This window comes from Lithobates pipiens, unplaced genomic scaffold (genome assembly GCF_037356315.1).
Source record: "Lithobates pipiens isolate NorthernLeopardFrog02 unplaced genomic scaffold, aLitPip1_a1.2 Scaffold_25, whole genome shotgun sequence".
NCBI lineage: Eukaryota > Metazoa > Chordata > Amphibia > Anura > Ranidae > Lithobates > Lithobates pipiens.
The window spans coordinates 223,204,079-223,227,819 of record NW_027507787.1 but is presented as its reverse complement, the minus strand read 5'-3'; the positions used below and the strand labels follow the sequence as shown (position 1 = coordinate 223,227,819).

Sequence of the window (23,741 nt, the reverse complement as noted above, 5' to 3'; positions counted from 1 at the left end):
GCACTATTCCTCCCACTGACACAAATTATGGGGCACTATTCCTCCCACTGACACAAATTATGGGGCACTATTCCCCCCACTGACACCAATGATGGGGCACTATTCCTCCCACTGACACAAATTATGGGGCACTATTCCCCCCACTGACACCAGCAATGGGGTACTCTCCCCCCCGCTGACACCAATGTCTGGCCCCCTAAAGTCTGAAGGACAATAAGGTGGCCCTTTGTTTAGAAAGTTTGGAGACCCCTGTTCTATAACATTGGTCTCCAAACTGTGGCCCGTTGACCAGATGTGGCCCTCTACTTGCCTTTATCCGGCCCTCGGGGGACTATTCCTTCCACTGAAACCAACAATTACTGTCACTGATACCAACAATAGAGCACTATTCCTCCCTATAACATCAACGGCAGGACGGTATTCTTTCCACTGACTAGTGGTGGCCCATCCATAGGGAGCGCACAGGCGCCGCCCCACCATCCATCTGAACTACAAGAATGGCGTCGGACGCATGCATTCCAATCGGGCACATGATTAGAGCCAGAAGCTCTAATAGGCAAAAACGGGTTGGCTCGGGGGCACAGAGCACTGCGCTCCGAAGCCCATCCAGTTCTGTGACAATAGGGCATGAAAACTCGCTATTGTAACACTCATTCTCCTCCTGGCCAATCAGGAAGTTGGTTCTGAGTCTGGCCAAAAGGAGATCCAATCGGATTGGTTGCCAGGAGGAGGAGGGGGGAGACGCGGAGGAAGCAAGGAAGCAGCCGTCCGGAGAGAAGCCTCCGCCATCCAAGTGCTGCCCGCGAGATGGGGTAAGTGCGGGGCCCCAAATACTGATTGACCGACCCAGGGTGGGGTGCCATCCAGGACCCAACTGACTGGGGGGACAGGTGGATTGTTTGCCGCCCCCCCAAAAAAAAACGCCACTGCCACCAATGATGGTGAACTATTCCTTCCCCTGATACAACCCTGATATCAACAAAGGGGTAATAGCCCTTGAATACCTACGAGCATTGTTTACTCCCATTGATGCCAGGGAATTTTCTACTCTCACTGGCCACAGTCCGGCCCCCTCTAAGCCCACGTACACACGGTCGGAGATTTTGCCAACCAAATCTGTCAGATTTTGTCCGTCGGATTTAGTCCGACGGATTGTGTCCGAAACTGTTGCATACACACGCTCGGGCCAAGTTGGCGAAAAATCCGATCTTTCAGAACGTGATGACGTAATTTCGTTACGATGGGACTACATTCAGGCTAATAGCCAATAGCTTTGATGTAGGAATTTGATCTGAGCATGCGTGGCACTTGGTCCGATCAAAATTCTCTACACATGATCGGAATATGTCCGACCGGCCAAGTTGGTTGGGAAATATTTCCAACATGTTGGAAAATTGGGTCCAACGGAGATTCGGACGGAATCAGTCCGATGCATACCACATGAAGTCGGATTATCTGACGACACGGTCCGATAAGACGCATTCCGTCGGATTCTCCGACCGTGTGTACAGGGCATAAGTCTGATGGACAGTAAACCTTTGTTTATAAAGTTTGTTGACCCCTGTTGTATATGACCAGAATCAATGTTTCCACAGGGGCAAAAGAACCAAGACTAAGGCTGCTTTCACACTGGGGCGGGAGCAGCGTCGGCGGTAAAGCGCCGCTATTTTTAGCGGCGCTTTACCGTCGTTTTAGCGGCGGTGTGCGGGCGCTAGCGGGGTTGTTTTAACCCCCGCTAGCAGCCGAAAAGGGGTTAAACCCGCCCGCAAAGCGCCGATGCAGCGGCGCTTTGCCGGCGGTATTGCCGCGGTGTCCCATTGATTTCAATGGGTAGGAGCGGTGAATACACCGCTCCTTCACCGCTGCAAAGATGCGGCTGGCAGGACTTTTTTCACCGTCCTGCCAGCGCATCGCTCCAGTGTGAAAGCCCTCCGGCTTTCACACTGGAGTTAAAGGGGCCGGTTTTTTTCAGGCGTTACACAGGCGCTATTTTTAGCGCTGTAACGCCTGAATACCGCCCCAGTGTGAAAGCAGCCTAAGGATAAAGAATCTAACTTTTGCTGACTCTACTCATAACTAAAAAAAAAAATTCTATTGGAGTTGGGTTTCATATCTCATGGTTGACTTCAGTTGTCCTATGCCATGCTATAATATTAGAGTGTATCTAAGTTGTATCTATGGTCCAAATTTATAATCATGTATTCATTTTTAAATTGTATTTTGATTATCTCTGGGGGGGGGGGGGGGGTTCCAGCAGTTTTTCCAGCCACCTTTTAATGCTCACTTGGAGTGGATCACCAGTTCAACACAGGTGTTAGTTGCCCCTCTTACTCATAGAGAACTCCCCTAAATCCAGCACAAAACACATTCACTGCCCAGGTAATTATATAATATGTAGAGAAGATGCTGCAACCCAAACTAAAATGTATCTGATCAAATATTGACATGGTCACTTAGTCTGGTTGCAAAAGAAAATAAAAAGCCCATCTAGTTCAACCAATGGAAACAAAAAATGATAGAAAGGTATAATACATTGAAATTCTCCATATACAGAACCTCCTATCCACAGTTGATCAAAAGGCAAGAGAGCCCCTAAACCACGGTCAGATTTTCTCCTGCAGGGGGGGAATTATTTCCTTCAGGTATGTATCCAGTATTTTTTTTTTTTTTACATGTTCCAGCTTACCAGTCCTCAGATGTGGTAGATGCGATTCAATTAGATTTATTTTTTCAAGGTTTTTTCTTTATTGTCACCTGCTGATTCTGCCAGTATCACACTTCCTGTCTGTCCTAGGGTGACAAAGCTCACTCAGTGTATTGTATTCAGGGGCGGCCCATCCATTAAGAGCGTGTGCGGACACTGCTCCCCCTGTCCATGACCACCTCCCCTATCCATGCATCAGGACAACGGCGCATGGATTCCAATGCGGAGGGGCTGCTTGTTTTTTTTTTTAAAGCACCGATTAGAGCCAGAGGCTCTAATAAGCTTCAATATATGGTGGGCTCCGAGCTCCGAGCCCACCCAAGTGTGTTACAACAGCGAATCAATACTCGCATTTGTAACACTGATCCTCCTCCCGGGCAATTAGAAAGCCGGTTTTGACACTGGTCACCCAATTGGCTGAAAGGACAGGTGCCTATTGAGGGAGGAGTCGCACAGCGGAAGCCGCCATGATGCAAAGAGGACACAGGAGCTGCTGCCCGCCACCCATAGAAGCCTGCAACTCGCCGCTCATAGGAGCCCGCGATCCACCCATAGGAGCCCGCAACCTGCCCATAGGAGTCCACAACCCGCCTCCCGTAGGAGCCCATGACCCACCAATAGGAGCCCACAACCTGGCCACTGCCCTCCACCCGTAGGAGCCCGCCCGCCTGCAACCGATGGGGTTAGTGCCGGTGTGGGGGGGGGGTTCAGCCGATCGACCAACCGAGGGGGGTGGTTGTTTGCCGTCCCCCTTAAAAGAAAAACACCAGCCGCCACTGGCTATATTAGTGGAACGGTGTCGCCACCCTAGGCTTCTTGCCTAGGTGGTGAACTGGGCAGTACTTACTACACTATTTTACTTACGATTTCAGTGGAGCATATACAATGTGTTGTCATGCTTACTGCAAAGAGTTCGAATCTTGCTTCAATCAAGATTACCAGGTATTTTTGCTCAAAAAGATATAATAAAACGCTTTTGATGGTATATTTAACAGACCAAGAAGGATAAAAGAATAAATGTTCATTGTTTGGATTTAAATACACTTTAATATGCTAGAGCAGTGATGGCGAACCTTGGCACCCCAGATGTTTTGGAACTACATTTCCCATGATGCTCAACTACACTGCAGAGTGCAGGAGCATCATGGGAAATGTAGTTCCAAAACATCTGGGGTGCCAAGGTTCACCATCACTGTGCTAGAGGAACATACCTGTTGAGTCTGGTATTGCCGTTGTAGTAGAACCTACAAAAAAATGATATACATTATATTTACTCAAAACTCATACTTTTGCATGGTACAATAAAATGATGATAAAATATCAAAGTTAGCAGTTATAGTTCATGTAACATGAAAATCTTGTATAATAAGATAATTGAGAACTCTGTGTTAGTTAATTATGCTCAGGCATACAGGTGATACTCAAAAAATTTGAATTTCCTGCAAAAGTTCATTTATTTCACTAATGCAACTTAAAAGGTGAAACTAATATATGAGATGGACTCATTACATGCAAAGCAAGATAGTTCAAACCGTGATTTGTCATAATTGTGATGATTATGGCTTACAGCTCATGAAAACCCCAAATCCACAATCTCAGAAAATTAGAATATTGTGAAAAGGTGCAAAATTCTCGGCTCAAAGTGTCCCACTCTAATCAGCTAATTAATCCATAACACCTGCAAAGGGTTCCTGCGCCTTGAAATGGTCTCTCAGTCGGGTTCAGTAGGAATCACAATCATGGCAAAGACCGCTGACCGGACAGTTGTGCAGAAAACCATCATTGACACCCTCCATAGGGAGGGAAAGCCTCAAAAGGTAATTGCAAAAGAAGTCGTATGTTCCCAAAGTGCTGTATCAAAGCACATTAATAGAAAGTTATGTGGAAGGGAAAAGTGTGGAAGAAAAAGGTGCACAAGCATCAGGGATGACCGCAGCCTGGAGAGGATTGTCAGGAAAAGGCCATTCCAAAGTGTTGGGGACTTTCACAAGGAGTGGACTGAGGCTGGAGTCGGTGCATCGAGAGACGGATGCTGGACATGGGCTTCAAATGTCGTATTCCTCTTGTCAAGCCACTCCTGAACAACAAACAACTTCAGAAGCGTCTTACCTGAAGAAGAAAAACAGACCTGGTCTGTTGCTTGGTGGTCCAAAGTCCTTTTTTCTGATGAGCAAATTTTTCATCTCATTTGGAAACCAAGGAGCCAGAGTATGGAGGAAGAATGGAGAGGCACACACTGCAAGATGCTTGAAGACCAGTATGACGCTTCCCAAGGGCGTACCTAGAGCATTTGGCACCCGAGGCGGATCCTATATCTGGCACCCCCCCACCATAAAATGTAAAAACACCCACCGTGTCCCCTGCATACCTCTGCATCCTTCAATATCTTTTTGTCACTACTGTGTACCCCCCCTCTCCACAACTGCACCTCTGGACCCCTTTAAATTACACAGCACCCTGCACCTCTGGATCCCTTTACATTACACAGGACCTTGCACCTAAGGACCTCTTTACATTACACATCCCCCTGCACCTCTGGACCCCTTTACATTACACAGCAGCCTGCACCTCTGGACCCCTTTACATTACACAGCTCTTGTACCACTGGACCCCTTTACATAACATAGCACCCTGAACCTCCTGACCCCTTTACATTACACAGCAGCCTGCACCTCTGGACCCCTTTACATTACACAGCTCTTGTACCTCTGGACCCCTTTACATAACATAGCACCCTGAACCTCCTGACCCCTTTACATTACACAGCCCTTGTACCCATGGATCCCTTTACATTACACAGCACCCTGAACCTCTGGACCCCTTTACATTACACAGCCCTTGTACCTCTGGACCCCTTTACATTACACAGCACCCTGCACCTCTGCACCCCTTTACATTACACAGCCCCTCACAGCTCTGGACCCTCTGCATGTTACACAGATCCCCTACAGTGCAGACCCCCCTCCCTACCATACAGACCCCCATCTACAGTGTAGACCCCCCTACAGTACAGAATCCTCCCCTACAGTGCAGACCCTCCTACAGTACAGACCCCTCCACCCTATAGCGCAGACCCCCCCCCTACAGTGCAGACCCTCCTACAGTACAGACCCACCCCCCTACAGCGCAGACCCCCCTACAGTACAGACTCCCCTACAGTAGAGAATCCTCACCTACAGTACAGACCCCCCTACAGTGCAGAATCTTCCCCTAGAGTACAGACCCCCCCCCCTACAGTGCAGGACCCCTTCTACAGTGCAGGACCCCTTCTACAGTGCAGGACCCCCCTACAGTGCAGGAACCCTTCTACAGTGCAGGACCCCCTACAGTGCAGGACCCCTTCTACAGTGCAGACCCCCCTACAGTGCAGGACCCCCCTACAGTGCAGGACCCCCCTACAGTGCAGGACCCCTTCTACAGTGCAGGACCCCTTCTACAGTGCAGGACCCCCTACGGTGCAGAACCCCCCCTACAGTGCAGGACCCCTTCTACAGTGCAGGACCCCCCTACAGTGCAGGACCCCTTCTACAGTGCAGGACCCCCCTACAGTGCAGACCCCCTACAGTGCAGGACCCCTTCTACAGTGCAGGACCCCCCTACAGTGCAGGACCCCCCCCTACAGTGCAGGACCCCTTCTACAGTGCAGGACCCCTACAGTGCAGGACCCCTATAGTGCATGACCCCTTCTACAGTGCAGGACCCCTTCTACAGTGCAGGACCCCCCTACAGTGCAGGACCCCTTCGACAGTGCAGGACCCCCCCTACAGTGCAGACCCCCCCTACAGTGCAGACCCCCTACAGTGCAGGACCACCTACAGTGCAGGACCCCCCCGACAATGCAGGACCCCCCTACAGTGCAGGACCCACCACAGTAAAGAACCCCCCTACAGTGCAGGACCCCCCCTACAGTGCAGGACCCCCCCTGCAGACCCCCTACAGTGCAGGACCCCCCTACAGTGCAGGACCCCCCCCCCTACAGTGCAGACCCCCTACAGTGCAGGACCCCCCTACAGTGCAGGACCCACCACAGTAAAGAACTCCTAGTGTACCTGGAGCCCAAGGCAGCGGCATTGCAGGGGGGAGGTGCGAGCAGCACCCGAGTGGGGTGTCACCTGTCGGCTCAGTGATCCGGGACCCGGCGCAATAATCCCCTTCTCTCTGTAGTCACGTGACTCATATCGCGCCGTTCAGATCAGTCTCGGGCAGCGGCTGAGCAGAGTGTGAGTGAGTGACAGCCGCTGCCCGAGACTGATCAGAACGGCAGCGCGACGCGACCACAGAGAGAAGGGGAGCCGGGTCCCGGATCACTGAGCCGGCAGATGTCACTCCACTCAGGTGCTGCTTGCACCCCCCCCCCCTGCAATGCCGCCCACTGCCAGTGCCTCGGGCTCCTCACGGCGCTGTCTGACACTTCAGTTGCGGAGAGGGGAGGGGGGGGCGCTGGCCTGACACCACCCCCCAGTGTGTGGCACCCGGGGTGGCACGCCCCCCGCCCCCCCGCCCCCCCACTTAGTACGCCCCTGACGCTTCCACAGTGTGTATTGATCTGGGGAGACATGTCATCTGCTGGTGTTGGTCCACTGTGCTTCATTAGGTCCATTGTCAATGCAGCCGTCTACCAGGAGATTTTGGAATGCTTCATGCTTCCTTCCGCAGATGAGCTCTATGAGAATGCTGACTTCATTTTCCAGCAGGACTTGGAACCTGCCCACACTGCCAAAAGCACCAAAACCTGGTTCAGTGACAGCGGAATTACTGTGCTTGATCGCCTGACCTGAACCCCATAGAGAATCTATGGGGCATTGCCAAAAGAAAGATAGGAGACATGAGGCCGAGCATTGCAGAAGAGCTGATAGCTTCCATGACACGCTGCATTGAGGCATTAATTGCTGCAAAAGGGGCCCAAACCAAGTACTGAGTACCGTATATACTCGAGTATAGGCCGACCCGAATATAAGCCGAGGCCCCCAATTTACCCCCAAAAAAACTGGCAAACTTATTGACTCGTGTATAAGCCGAGGGTGAGACATGCCTGTCCATCCCTGTGTGTGTGTCCGTCCATCCCTGTGTGTCCGTCCATCCCTGTGTGTCCGTCCATCCCTGTGTGTCCGTCCATCCATCCCTGTGTGTGTGTGTGTCCATCCATCCATCCATCCATCCATCCCTGTGTGTGTGTGTCTCCATCCATCCATCCATCCATCCCTGTGTGTGTGTGTCTCCATCCATCCATCCATCCATCCCTGTGTGTGTGTGTCTCCATCCATCCATCCATCCCTGTGTGTGTGTGTATCCATCCATCCATCCATCCCTGTGTGTGTGTGTGTCTCCATCCATCCATCCATCCGTGTGTGTGTGTCTCCATCCGTGTGTGTGTGTGTGTGTGTGTGTGTGTGTGTGTGTGTGTGTGTGTGTGTGTGTGTCCAGCCTACCTTTGTCCCGAGCCTTTGTCCCGAGCCTCCGTCCCGTGTCGTGCCTTGCCTTCGTCCCGTCCCGTCCCGTCCCGTCCTGTCCTGTCCCGTGCCGTGCGTTGCCTTGCCTCCGTCCCGTGCCCTCTTCGTCGGCGGCCATTGTAAAATTCAAAAGCCGCGCCTCCTCCTTCGCCTGTGATAGGCGGAACACTGAATTTCCCAGCAGCCTGTGTTCCGCCTATCACGGACGTCGTATCATCCTCGTCCGTAGTACGAGGATGAGCGGATGCCCGTGATAGGCGGAACACAGGCTGCTGGGAAATTCAGTGTTCCGCCTATCACAGGCGAAGGCGGAGCCGGAGGCGCGGCTTTTGAATCAGAATGGCCGCTGTCTGTCTGCTCGACACGCTGATCGAGCGGGCAGACAGCGATGACTCGAGTATAAGCCGAGGGGGGCACTTTCAGCCTCAAAAAAGAGGCTGAAAATCTCGGCTTATACTCGAGTATATACGGTACATATGAATTCTATATTGTTCTATGTACAATCCTTGTTTTATTGATTGCATGAAATATTCTAATTTTCTGAGATTGTGGATTTGGGGTTTTCATGAGCTGTAAGCCATAATCATCACAAGTATGACAAATCACGGCTTGAACTATCTTGCTTTGCATGTAATGAGTCCATCTCATATATTAGTTTCACCTTTTAAGTTGCATTAGTGAAATAAATGAACTTTTGCACGATATTCTAATTTTTAGAGTAACACCTGTATAGTAAATAGCAGAAAATTTCTAAGTACCTGTTAAAAGCCCATCAACCTGTGGCAACTTAGGCCGCGTACACACGCGGGGACTGTTCGCTCAACTTTGTCCGTCAAACAGTTTCAGCAAACAGTCCGCTCAAAATTAGCATGGACGGACTTGCCCACACACGACGAACGAACAGTTTGCTGAAACCGTGCGCGATGACGTGAACGGCACGTACGACGGGACGGAAAATACAACGTCCTATACACTGCATTACAACTTTCGGCGTGTAAATCCTTTCTGAGCATGCGCGGAACTTAGTTTGACGAACAAGCCTACACACGAGGGGACTGTTCGCTGAAACCAAGTTTCAGCGGACAGTTTTTCGGAAATTCCGAAAAACCTTGTTCAGCAAACTGTTCGCTGAAACTGTCCGCTGAAAGCCCACACACGGGCGGACTGTCCGCCGAAACACTGTTCAGCGGACAAAGTTGGGCGAACAGTCCCCGCGTGTGTACGCGGCCTTAAGTCCTTGGTCACCACTTAGTGGTTCTGTCCTTCTCATCCTTGATGGCCAGTGAATGATTGGGGGGGGAGGCCAATATTTTTTTAAGCCAGCATGTCACTGGCCATGCTTCCACTTTCACCCGCTGCATGCTAGAGCAAGGAATTATAATTCTGGAAATCTGCAATGTTCCTGTTGTTAACTAATGCACATATAACCTGTCAAAGTCTTCAGAATCGTTTTTAAACATACTTAAAGTGAATCTTCAGTCAGACTTTAAATTGTCGAAAATTACATGCAGCATGTAAACACCTCTATAATATAATGTATCCACTTTATTGTTCTAAATCTGCAATTTTTGTAAACACACTGAGCATGACTGTCAAGGCGGCCATTTTCCCTGAGGGCAGCTGAAGCCAGTGCCCTCAGTTCTCCAGGGGAAGTCATGACGAGTTTGCAGATGGTCAGAGAATGGTTCTTAGAAGGATTGGCACACCTGCAAATAACCAGCAAAATCAAAGATTGGCACATTGAAATTTTCCAGTAGCTCATAGACATTCGACAATGCGAATGTGCGTACGGGCACGAACGCCCACGAGGATCCATGTGCCACGCACATGCGTACACCAAAGCGCACGCAAGTCTGGCGCCCAGTGTACTATTTAAAGCCAGCAGTATGAGGCATTAGTTGCTGGATGAACTTCAGCTCCCCTGTATGCTCCTGTGTTCTTGTTCTTGTTATTATTGGATTTCCTGTTACCGACCCGGCTTGCCTTTGACCTGTTTTATCTCCATCCCTAGCTTTGACCTTTGGCTTGTTCCAGTGACCCCACGTCTGTCTGCTGATCCGTATTTGACCTCTGGCTTGCTCCTCTGACTCTGCTACTGCCTGATTACCAGTGAATGACCCCGGCTGACTCCTGACCCTGCTTGCTGCTTATTCATAGATGACTTCTGGCCTGGCTCCTGACTCTGCTCCTGGCTCTCCCTGCTGCCAAGTCTCACCCAGTACTCCTGAGGGACTCCTGCTCAGCAGTGAATCCTGCTCACCAGCTCCCATCCAGCTGCCATCTCTTCATCACCTTTGCTTTTTTTTTAACATGGAGCAAAGTACTCCATGTTACCACCTTCATTGGTATTCAAAGAGGTGGATTGAAGGAAGTTTAAAAAAATACTGAAGGTCCGCTTTAAAATGTAAGTTCTGCTTTCTCGAGAAAATGTAGGTGTTAATTCCTGTGTTCCAGTAAGAGTACACAAAAACTATTGTATAATTGAACCACCTTATTACAGCTGTGCATCTGAAAAAGTGAATTGGTGAATGAATAAATACCCAATGCCATTTATAAATGTATTGTCAGGAGGCTGTTTTGTTAATACCTGTGTAGTTCCACCTCCCTGCACAGATGGCGCTGTCCAGCAGATGCTATGCAGGGGGATTGGAGGCTAATGCCCCGTACACACGATTGGACATTTCCGACAACAAAACCGTGGATTTTTGTTTGAAGGGTGTTGGCTCCAACTTGACCTGCATGCACACGGTCATGCAGATGTTGGCCAACAATTACGAATGTAGTGACGTACAAGATGTACGGCGAGCCGATGTGATATCTCATTACGAATGCTAGTTTTACAAGACCAAGCGCTTACGGCTCGAACTTGATTCCGAGCAAACGTGGACTTTTGTGCAACGGACTTGTGTACACACGATCAGAGAGTCCGACAACAAAAATTTGTTGCCGGAAAATTTGAGAACCTGCTAGCCAACATTTGTTGGCGGAAAGTCCAACAACAAATGCCTTTGAAAATTTGTTTGCAATAACTCCATCAGTACCACCAGCAAAGCAGTTTCATTATTATCCCATTAAAGAAGAAGAGAATTGTGCGCTGCATTTGGAGATTTCATAATTTGCCACGTCACGAATGTTAATTCTCCATTGCGAACACTAGTTTACAAGACCGAGCGATTCTGCTACCGAGCATGCGTGTTTGTACTTTTGTCGGACGGACTTGTGTACACACGATCGGAAAGTCCGACAACACACATTTGTTGGTGGAAAATTTGAGACCATGCTAGCCAACATTTGTTGGCGGAAAGTCCGACAACAAATGTCCGATGGAGCATACACATGGTCGGACTTTCTGCCAACAAGCTCACATCCAACACTTTCCGGAAAATCAGATCGTGTGTACGCGGCATAAGAGGAGCTCTTCTTTCTCTGAGGCCTCCGTGGGCATCATCAGGGGAGCAGTCATCCCATTGGACATTGCTGTGCCGAAGGACCTATGTGGCCATCTTAAGTGAGGGCAGTGTTAAGAAATAGCACTGTCCCACTGCAGTTGGCATGCATTTGTAAAGTGGCTGGGTCAGGAACAGGAACCCACTGGTGAGGGACAGTGTGTCTAGTGCAGGGAAAGGTTCTGGTGAAGGAGAGACAGAGGGGGAGATTTACCAAAACGGGAGCACTCAGAATCTGGTTCTGCTGTGTATGGTAGTCAATCAGCTTCTAACTTCAGCTTGTTTAATTGAGCTGTGACAGTAAAACCTGGAAGCTGATTGGTTTATGTGCTGAGTTGCACCAGGATTTTGCACTCTCCAGTTTTAGTAAATAGCCCCCATAGTCTCTCAACCTCAAGCCTGATTCCTCCAACTGGTAAAGTCTGTGGGTGTGAGCCTGGATCTCTTTCAGCCTCTGAAGAGCCCTTGCTGCCGCACCACCTATTAGCCACCTACTTCATCAGATGCTGTTGGGTGATGTAAGCTTGCTCACACGTCTTCTACGGCACAAAGACTGTGATCTAGAAAGCCTTCTGTAAGGAACTGTTATACTTGATTTGGCTGCAATATTCCGGCCCTTTTGCCACTTTGAAGCCTGTTCTAATACAATGTGCTACATTACATAGTTACATAGCTACATAGTAGGTGAGGTTGAAAAAAGACACAAGTCCATCAAGTCCAACCTATGTGTGTGATTATATGTCAGGATTACATTGTATATCCCTTTATGTTGCGGTCGTTCAGGTGCTTATCTAATAGTTTCTTGAAACTATCGATGCTCCCCGCTGAGACCACCGCCTGTGGAAGGGAATTCCACATCCTTGCCACTCTTACAGTAAAGAACCCTCTACATAGTTTAAGGTTAAACCTCTTTTCTTCTAATTTTAATTAAATTTTCTTGTTCCTTGCTCTCTTTGTGTGTTTACTCTACTTTGGGTACCAACATCTGGCCCACCATGTATAATAAGATGTACCAGTATGTTTGTTCATTACCATAAAATTGTGGGGGGAAAATTGGATCACCTTGGGGTTTCTACTTTCCAAAGTAGAAACCTCAAACCCCTTTTTGGGGGGTTCAGAAAGTCCTGCCATTTTTATATTACCAAAGGAAAGCAGCTTTTTTTTCAAAGTTTTTGTAATTTTTTAAATAGAAAAAAAAAACCCAGTGATTACTAAATAACACAAATAAAACCCTAGCTTTAAAATTGATTTGGGTACAGTGTTGTATGACCAAGTAACTGTCAGTCAAAATATTACAGCACTGAAAAGTTACCTGATAATGAAGGGGTATTACAGTCTAAGCCCTTGTACACACGGTCGGAGATTCCGACAACCAAATCCGTCGGAGTAATTCCGACGGATTAATTCCGGAAGAGGTCCGGAAGTGATGTTGCATACACACAGTCGGAATAAGTTGTCGGAAAATCCGATTGTACATAACGTGATGACGTTATTTCGTTACGACGGGACTACGTTCAGGCTAGTAGCCAATAGCTTTGGTCTAGGAATTTGATCTGAGCATGCGTGGCACTTTGTCCATCGGAGTAGGCTACACATGATCGGAGTATGTCCGATAGGAGCATTTTGTCGGAAAATTTTACCGACAAGTTGGAAAACTTGGTCCGTCGGATATTCCGACGAAAACAGTCCGATGCAGACCACACACAGTCGGAATATGCGACAAAACGGTCCGATAGGAAACATTCCGTCGGAATCTCCGAAACTGTGTGTACAAGGGCTAATACTTAAAGGGAATTTCCTATTAAACAGGAAATTACATGTTTGCTTATGGCTACTATGTTTAGTAACCTGGAGGTCCTCCTCCCACTGCTCCTGGGTTTTACCTGTACTGACAGGTGCACTAACAACTCTCAGCACCTATAGCAACTACTAATGACAACTGACCATACAGACAAGACAGATTCCTATCCCTTCTATATATAACAATGGGACTGATAAAGTTGGAGATGCCCCTGTGTTGCTGTGTGGATGATCCTATCATAAGCAGGTATGTGGAAATCCCTTTAAGTATATGTAAACCCCATCACTAAAGCCTCAGGTAGGCTTCATTACGCTCATGTTGGCCTGAGGGTCAAGATGGTCATGACTGGCATCGCTGGGTAGAGCAGAGGGAGCTCAGCAAAATACCTATTACCACTGATCCTTCCTCTGGTAAATGAGTCAGGAAGAGATGTGTATTACCTCACTTCCAAGTTCAGAGCTGTCATTTTCTGGTTGCTGTGGCCAGTGATCAACCTGATCAATCATGATCTGGATGAGGAGGACCTTTCACCAGCAATATACTATCATATGTTATCACTTGGGGCTATTGGTTCCCTATGTGATAGCAAGAAGGTTAAGTAAAAAAAAAAAAAAGTTAAGGATGAAAGTAACAAATAAGTAACACAATTTTTTTTTTACCCCCCCCCCCCCATGCACATGTGCATAGACATTAATATGTACCACACAGGCGCCTACGTGCCAAAGTGACAATTGCACCACACGTATTAAGAATTGTTGGAATGCCAGTTCCGATGGGAAATGTTGGCTGTGAGCTTGTTGTCGGAAACTTAACCGTGTGTACGCTCCATCAAACATTTGCTGTCGGAATTTCTGCCAGCAAATGTTTGCTAGCAGGTTCTCAAATTTTCTGCCAATAAAACTTTGTTGTTGGAAAGTCCGTGTCCGTGCACAAAAGTTCACGCATGCTCGAAATCAAGTACGAGCTGGAAGTGCTCGGTCTTGTAAAACTAGCGTTCGTAATGGAGATATCACATGACTATTGAACTTCCTTTTTATCGACTCGTCGTACATCTTGTACGTCACAGCGCTCCCACGTTCGGAATTGTTGGGCAACATTTGTGTGACCGTGTGTATGCAAGACAAGTTTGAGCCAACAACCTTCGAACAAAAATTCTCGGTTTTGTTGGCGGAAAGTCCAATTGTGTGTACGGGCATTAGAGTGTTGCCTATGGACAATTTTGGGTACCAAAGCATGTTAACATGTTGGGTATTTATTTACTCGATGCAACCTCTCCTTTTAAATTTCACCAAAAAATTTAGTAAAAAAATTGTGTCTGTGTGCACTAAAAAAAATTTATGGTAAGTATTATCTAATGAAAATCCCCATTTGTCACGCTAATATCATGTAACATAACAAATTGCAAAATTTTATTCTCCTGAGTCACTGCTTTCAGAAAATATATTATGTTTGTGACCTTAGTGCTAGATTGTGAATGCCGCTCAAGCTGGGGAAACCAAACGCCCGCAGTCACCAGGAAGAAAGGTTCAGGCTGCCAATGGGGCTCATCCAAAGCAAAGCATGTATAAAAGCAAGGAAGCACCGCACGTCTGTCAAGCCAATCTAATGTAGACTTGAAAACAGCCTCAGTGCATGAGTCTCCATCAAAGCCACGCCCCATAAATGTTTTGCTCCGCCTACCGGAGCTTAATCATAGAGTAATACCCTACCCTATGATTAAAGTGTAAGTAAAACCCCCTATCGTTTTCAGCCAAGAAAGCTGCCATCTTTGCCCCTGTTTACTCTACAACTGCCATGATGCTGCACACGTGATCAGTTATGACACCAGCCATTGGATGGTTTAACAGTTTGGTTGAGAGCACAGCCAATGGGAGTGTTACATTTCCAGTATGTGCCGGAAATGAAGCTGTTTTATGGATGGGTTTACTTCCGCTTTGAGCTGTGATGGGCGGATCGAAACATGTCAGGGGGCATGGCTTTGACAGAGACTCATGGACTGAGGCTGTTTTCAAGTCTGCATTAGGTTGGCTGGATGGGAGAGTGGAGCTTCTTTGATATTATATCATGCTTGGGAGTTTCAAGTAATCTTCAAACTTAAAATGGGCCTTTTAACATGTTTGCAAGAAAAAAAATGCAAAAGTGGGTTACCAAAAGGGTTAAATGTATCAAAGAGCATAAAGTCTGTGTGTGAAGATGCTCATAAAGTTGTAATGATATAAGCAGTATATTCAGCTGACTTACCTGTTTCACACACTACCCCTGCATCCTCACTGTGGTCACAGTTGTTGGCGCCCCATGGTCGGTGGCGACACTGCCATATAGCAGATTCTGTGCTTTTACAGTCTACGTCATCCAACCAAATTTTTCCAGTCCCTTGACCAAAGTATGCCATTCCTGGAGCTCTCTGGGCCTGTCCACAGCCAAGATGCCTGCACACCACTGTGGCCGCTGCCATGTCCCATAGGTCATCACACACCGTACCCCATACACTCCGATAAGAAATTTCCAAACGCCCTTCACAGAGATGATGTCCATTAACAAGTCGTATGCTGGGGGGGATTTCTAAAACAGCAGGGGAAAAAGGACATTATGTTGACATCTGAGAAGCTACATGTGTCAAAAAACAAAACATTTTGGTAGGTTTGGGGGTAACGATAAAACTTTTCAAAATGTTGCCACCGCATAATGAGCGTTTTTTGATTGACGGTGGACCACCATTTCATCAGAGATGCTACATTCTCTTCTGTACATAGTGCCCATTTGAGTCCAACAAAAAGACATTTATTGCCCAAATAAAAAATAGTGGAGGAACTGTGGCCTCAATTAATATGCTGCAGGAACTCACCAGATGTGTTTTGTTTTGCTGTTGTGTTAGAACCTGCAAATTAAATATAAAAAATAAATATGTCTTTTTAATAGTCAAAAAACATACTTAAGAGTAAAGATGAGCTCCACCCCTAACCCTTCCCATTCCCCCCCCCCCTTTTTTTTTCTCTCTTTCCCCTACAATGGAACCTTAGATTACGAGCATAATCCGTTCCAGGAGAATGCTTGGAATCCAAAGCACTCGCATAACAAAGTGAGTTTCCCCATAGAAGTCAATGGAAGCGAAGATAATTTGTTCCGCATTGAGTTCTATTGCATGCAATATCGCATGCACCCATAGGTGGGGGGCTGCCGGAGAGCCTCAGAAATACTCGGGGACAGCTCAGCTGAACTCGGAAACCCTCGGAAATGCTTAGAAATACTCCGTTCCCGTGTTTCTCGTGATTACAAGTATTTCCGAACGGCCCCAAACTGTTCCGAGCGTCACCGGCGCCCCCCCCCCCGCACCTCTGGCCAAATGCAGTACTGCACACCCCATTGGCTTGAATCCTGCTTGTTTTGCGAGACAACACTCGCAAACCGAGTCAGGATGTTTAATAAAAAAAATCTGCCCGTCTTTTAAAACCGCGTTACTCGTAAACCAAGTTTCCACTGTATTTCTATTTTATTTTTTGAATGGCCACTCAGCCCCCCATGATCCTTACTGAGTTGTATGAAATAACATATTGTACCTGCTTCGCACATAATACTCCTATGTTATAACGTATACTCTGGAAATTACTGTTCAACTCTCTCACACCTTTTTTGAATAAGTACCTAGATAGTTGGGCGTGTTGTTGCCCCCCCCTACGCGCGGCACAGATTGCTCCCAAACGGGGTGCCTGGGGAGGCTTGACAATGCACCATACTTCAAGTTTAGCTTCTGGATTTGCTCACATTGATTACATGTTGGTTATTTTTTGCCTTGTTATTTGCACCTCGTAGTAAAACTTTTTAGAAGACCCTTCCTAATACTTGATAAAGTTCACTTTGTTAATGTAATCTCTGTAAAGCTTCAATAAAGTAAAATACTGAACCCCAAAAAAGGGTATAGATGAGCTTAGGGGTGTTTGGACCCTAGTCAAAACCCATCTGAGCAATCCCACCTAGAAAGTGCCTGGTATTAAAGTGGTTAAATGTGTCTAGCTGGGACCAGTGTAAGCCCACGTGCACACGGTCGGAGATTTTGCCAACCAAATCCGTCGGATTTTGCCCGTCGGATTTAGTCCGACGGATTGTGTCCGAAACTGTTGCATACACACAGTCGGGCCAAGTTGGCGGAAAATCCGATCTTTCAGAACGTGATGACGTAATTTCGTTACGATGGGACTACTTTCAGGCTAGTAGTCAATAGCTTTGATGTAGGAATTTGATCTGAGCATGCGTGGCACTTGGTCCGATCAAAATGCTCTACACATGATCGGATTAGGTCCATCCGGCCCAGTTGGTCGGGAAATATTTCCAACATGTTGGAAAATTGGGTCGGACGGAGATTAGGACGGAATCAGTCCGATGCATATCACACACAGTCGGATTATCTGACGACACGGTCCGATAAGACTCATTCCGACAGATTCTCCGACCGTGTGTACAAGGGCTAACAATGTAAATTTCAAAGGCCAGTATAAAGGAATAGTAGTGGTAAAAAAAAAGCACTTGTGGGTTTAACTAATCATTTTCCTTGTATATTTCTCCTTTAAGGGGGCATGGCAGGGGGCGTGTCCTATGCCTACATACTTTTTCTAATAGGTGTCCCTCATTCCCCTCTCAAAGAGTTGGGAGGTGTGCAGTTGGGCACGGCCACCATTCAAATAATGCTTTCCATTATCTTAAGGAATACAGAGTGTTCTTTGATTGGACGAGGTGTAGAGGTGGAGTGGTGATGTCACACTCAGGGCCATGGATAAGGGGTACCACCAGTCCTCCTGCATGGGGTCCAGGCCAGCAAAGGGGGCCTAGGCAGCAGGGTGAATTGAATATTGGCAGGGAGGGTGGTCGTTGTGGTGGGGATTTCGATTTTTAGATTTTTGGCTAATCCTTAACAAAGTTGACTAAACAATCCAACATATAAGGTCTGGATAATGTACAATGAGCACTTAGTTAGGCAAATCTGATATTGATCTGTAGTAATAAAAGATTTACCTGGAGCCCTTGGTACAGGAACTCCAACTACTGCAGAGAAAAAGAGATAAACATCACGTATTTAAATGAAAAAGAAAAAAAAACAGCATAAACATGATTACACCCAAGAGATTCTAATATCTCTCCATCTTGGGGCTGTTTTCAGGGTCCATGCTAGACATGTGCGGTTTGTTTTATTCTGAATTAATATTCAGACAAATTGTCATTATTCGGAGATTTGGATATATCCGAATAGCTGAATTACAATATAATTTGTTTTACTGAATGCTCTGAATAACGAAAATAAATTCATCCGAATTTCGGAAATTCGAATCAAATTTTACATCAAACTTCAGTCGAATTCTAATGCCGCGTACACACGATCGGAATTCCGGCCATAAAAAGACCGATGAGATCTTTTCATCAGAAAATGTGTGTATGCTCCATCGGAATTTAGCTGTCCGAATTTCCGCCAGCCAAAAATTGATAGCATGTTCTCAATTTTCCAGACAGAAAAACTTTCTATCAGTAATTCCGATCGTGTGTATGCAATTCTGACACGCCAAAAATCATGCATGCTCAGATTCAACTACGAGACAGAAGCTATTGGCTACTGACTATCGAACTTCCTTTTTCTAGTCACGTCATACGTGTTGTACATCACCGCGTTATAAATGATCAGAATTTGATGTGACCGTATGTAGGCAAGACAGCTTGAGCCGAATTCCATTGGGAAAACCATCAGAGCTTTTTCCGACGAGAATTCCGATCATGTGTACGCGGCATAACTGTACACATATTGCTAAAATCAAAGACTGTGGGGTTGATTTACTAAAGACAAATCGACTGTGCAGTTTGCAAAGTGCAGTTGCTCCAGAGCTTAGTAAATGAGGTAAACCTTCACTTTGCAAAGAATACCCAATCATGTGCAAGGAAAATAAAAAAAAACAGCATTTTTGCTTGCACATGATTGGATGATGGAAGTCAGCAGAGCTTCTGCTCATTTACTAAGCTCAGGAGCAACTGCCCTTTGCAAAGTGCACAGTCAAATTGTCTTTAGTAAATCAACCCCTGTGTATTTCGAGATTTCATAATTAGCCACGTCACGAATGTTAATTCTCCATTACGAACGCTAGTTTACAAGACCGACCACTTCTGGCTTGTCCTTGCTTCTGAGCATGCGTGTTTGTACTTTTGTCCGATGGACTTGTGTATATACGCTCGGAGAATCCAACAACAGACATTTGACCGTGGAAAAAAATTTGAAATCCTGCCATCCAACATTTGTCAGCGGAAAATCCGACTACAATTGTCCGATGGAGCGTACACACGGAAGGATTTTCCGCCAATAGCCTGTCATCACACATTTCCCATCGGAAAATCCGATCATGTGTACAAGGCTTTAGAACTAATTAGAACAAAAGAATTTCTTTCCATAAAATGGCTACTAGTAATTTGTCTGAGAGATAGACATTTTCTTCTTTGTTGAACTTGATGGCCAAATGCTTCTTTTTAACCAACTTAACTCTGTAACCAGTTCCATTCTTCCATACCTGAGCAGATGACTCCACTGTCCTCGCTGTGCTGGCAGTTGTGTTCTCCCCATGCCCGATGTTTGCATTGACCTAGGAGAGATTCGTTACCCGCACAGTTCACATCATCCAGGACTATATTCCCATTTCCTTCGCCAAAGTGTGCCATCCCATGAGCCGAAACTGCAGCTCCACAACCAAGCTGCCTACACACAACTTCTGCGTCTCTAATGTCCCACTGGTCATCACATACCGTGCCCCAAGAATTGTGGTAGTACAGCTCCACACGGCCAGCACATCTATGCCATCCATTAACCAGGCGTAGGTCTATAACAGATTCTGCTGGGAAGAGAAACACAAAGGTTTAATACAGATCCTAGGTTATAGTATGTGTATGACCCGATTACATTTTAGTGGCTAAGGAGCTTGAAACACCATGATCTGCTCTGTAAAACCTTCCCATAAGGTATGGTTTCAGCTTTATCAGAATCCTTACTATTTACAGGGCCAAGGCTACCATGAGATAGTTTGGATCAGCTGGCGCCTTCTAGAGGTGGCATAAGGGATTCTTCTGCATTGCCTCCTTTGCCACCTCCTGAAGTAGCTGGGCACTGACAGCAAGGAGTGGCTTTTTAACTATGCTTGGGGGGTACAATGGAGGGGGTACAATAGAATCATTTGACAGGCTAGTTGTACTGAAGTCAATTGATGGATCAGCTTCAATATAACCAGCCTGCCCATAGATTAATTGAATCTCGGCTGGTTCCTGCTGAACTGATGAGATTCAATCCATCTATGGCCAGATGGGAGCCAAATATCATAGATTCATCAGCACATGTACATTACCATGACCAGCACTTCACCCCACATTCTTCCTGGCTAAGCCAAGTACCAGTTTAAAGGATGGACCTATGGTAGCAAGAAGAGTCCAATACATTTTCAGAGCTTTACTTTCGCACCTTAAAGGTAGACAACTTCAGGACATACAACTTCAGGGCATTCAGCTCCTCACCAAATATGGCAGCAGTCATTGCCACTTTTCCGGGTTGGGCAGTTTGTTTTCTGTCCCCTACTCTCTCCTGTCCAGGGCATCAGGACATCCCTCTGGGTATTTCCCAGCGGGAATACCACACGCTGGAAGCTCTACATCCGTAAAGCAAGGGCCCCACCAAGTCCCATGGAGGCCAGCTACTGTGATCTCACATTTCTCTGCAGGCAACGTCTTGAAAGATTAAGAAGCAGTCTCATCCAATGCCAGGACAAGGCCATCTGGAGCCCAGGGTGAACATGCCAAACTGTGCCCCCCAAGATGTATGAGAATTATCTGTCAGCAAAAACCCCCCCTCAAAAAAATTAACAATAATCTGCATGCTTACCCCCTCCTCCCAAGACAAATTCACCCCCCTGCTGAAATCCCCCCTCCCATCACAAATTGCTACCCCCCCATCTCCCTTCCAAGCTCAAATCTTCTCTCTCCCCAAATCCCCACAGCACCCCCCCACTCCAAACCCCCCTCCTAGAACAACCCCCCCCCCCAATTCCCCAATTTCCCCTTCTAGCACAAATACACCCAATCATCCTTATGCCACGTACACACGACCGGTCTTTCCGGAAGACTAGGTCCGACGGTCTTCCCAATGGTCTTTCGGCGGAGTTCTGATGGACTTTCCGAACAAATGGACTTGGCCACACATGAACGGACTAAGTCCGTTCGAAAGTCCGTTCGTTTTGAATGTGATGACGTAAGACGGGACTAAACAAGGAAGTTCAATAGCCAGTAGCCAATAGCTGCCCTTGCGTCGTATTTGATCCGTCGGACTACCACACAGATGAACGGTTTTCCCGATTTTTAGTCTGTCGGAATTGAATCCGTCGGATAGATTTGAAACATGTTCCATTTCTAGGTGGGTTTTTCAAAAAACTATTGGACTAGCCCACACACGATCGGATTGTCCGATGGACTGATCCCGTCTGACCTAATCTACCGGAAAGTCCGGTCGTGTGTACGTGGCATTACTGACACAACCCACCCCCACCCCCACCCCTAAAAAAATCCCTCCTTTCACAAATTCCCTCTACCCTATCACCGCTTCTAGAACAAATACCCCAAATACCCCCTCCTAGCACAAATTCTCAGGTTGGGTTGGTCAGTCTAGTCACAGTATGTATAAACAGGTTAAGGCTATGTTTTTCACACAAATAATAATAAGTAAATCAATTAAAACTCACTGATTTTACTTACCTGGCAGTTCAGTACCAGATAGCTTGGCATCTGTTTAGCATATAAAGGGAGACATGATTAATTCTACTTGTTCCCTCACACTGTGATCTACATACATCTCCAAGCAGAATCCACTAAATGGCACATTATAAAGTCTTTCTGGGCATTGGTCTATTCCAGTGATGGCGAACCTTGGCACCCCAGATGTTTTGGAACTACATTTCCCATGATGCTCATGTACTCTGCAGTGTAGTTGAGCATCATGGGAAATGTAGTTCCAAAACATCTGGGGTGCCAAGGTTCGCCATCACTGGTCTATTCTATTCAGGCATTTATGGAAAAAGCATAGTACTCATAACAGTAGCTCAGCTGAAAAAATCAAACTCAACTGAAAAGACAAACTTTTTGAGTCACAGTTGTGATTGGTGGAAATCTTCCTTTCAGGTCCCTGGGGAGCGATAAAGACCACCTGAGGGACTCAATTTACAGTTGTTCACCCTAAACAATTTGTAGCAACAAATAGATGCAATTTATAAGCTCACCAGCAAATGATATAAGATCTTTAGTCATCTTTTGGTTCCTATATCACTGCTACTATACTCAAATAAATAATAGAGATGAGACAACTACAGTATCTCACAAAAGTGAGTACACCCCTCACATTTTTGTAAATATTTTATTCTATCTTTTCATGTGACAACACTGAAGAAATGCCACTGGCAACAAAAGTGAGTACACCCCTAAGTGAAAATGTCCAAATTGGGCCCAAAGTCTCAATATTTTGTGTGGCCACCATTATTTTCCAGCACTGCCTTAACCCTCTTGGGCATGGAGTTCACCAGAGCTTTACAGGTTGCCACTGGAGTTCTCTTCCACTCCTCCATGATGAAATCACAGAGCTGGTGCGATGTTAGAGATCTTGCGCTACTTCACCTTCCATTTAAGGATGCTCCACAGATGCTCAATAGGGTTTAGGTCTGGAGACATGCTTGGCCAGTCCATCACCTCTACCCTCAGCTTCATTAGTAAGGCGTGGTCTTTTTGGAGGTGCACTTGGGGTCATTATCATGTTGGAATACTGCCCTGCAGCCCAGTCTCCGAAGGAAGGGGATCAAGCTCTGCTTCAGTATGTGACAGTACATGTATTATTATTATTATATATTATATTATATGAATTATAGCTCCCCAGTCTTGGCAACACTCATGCAGGCCCAGACCATCACCATGCTTGACTGTAGGCAAGACACATTTGTCTTTATTCTCCTCACCTGGTTGCCGCCACACACACTTGACACCATCTGAACCAAATAAGTTTATCTTGGTCTCATCAGACTACAGGACATGGTTCCAGTAATCCATGTTCTTAGTCTGCTTGTCTTCAGCAAACTGTTTGCGAGCTTTCTTGTGCATCATCCTTAGAAGAGGCTTCCTCTTGGGACGACAACCATACAGCCGATTTGATGGAGTGTGCAATGTATGGTCTGAGCACTGACAGGCTGACCCCCCCCCCCCCCCCCCCACCCCTTCAACCTCTGCAGCAATACTGGCAGCACTCATACGTCTATTTCCCAAAGACAACCTCTGGATATGATGTTGAACAC

The 23,741-nt window shown here is 46.7% G+C and overlaps 1 protein-coding gene across 3 annotated transcripts in view; it reads right to left on the bottom strand.

Annotated features, from left to right (window-relative positions):
• Positions 1-23,741, bottom strand: part of LOC143930912 (scavenger receptor cysteine-rich domain-containing protein DMBT1-like) — a 41,120-nt gene that overhangs the window by 3,774 nt on the left and 13,605 nt on the right. Inside the window, exons 4-9 of one of the 3 annotated variants that reach the window (XM_077455595.1) lie at positions 22,162-22,191; positions 19,941-20,261; positions 18,409-18,438; positions 16,247-16,279; positions 15,643-15,963; positions 3,916-3,948 (exon numbers count right to left, since the gene is read on the bottom strand). In XM_077455595.1, the coding sequence (XP_077311721.1) occupies positions 3,916-3,948; positions 15,643-15,963; positions 16,247-16,279; positions 18,409-18,438; positions 19,941-20,261; positions 22,162-22,191 (768 nt within the window). The remainder of the gene's footprint in view (positions 1-3,915; positions 3,949-15,642; positions 15,964-16,246; positions 16,280-18,408; positions 18,439-19,940; positions 20,262-22,161; positions 22,192-23,741) is intronic. The other 2 variants (XM_077455596.1, XM_077455597.1) reach the window with 2 other exon arrangements.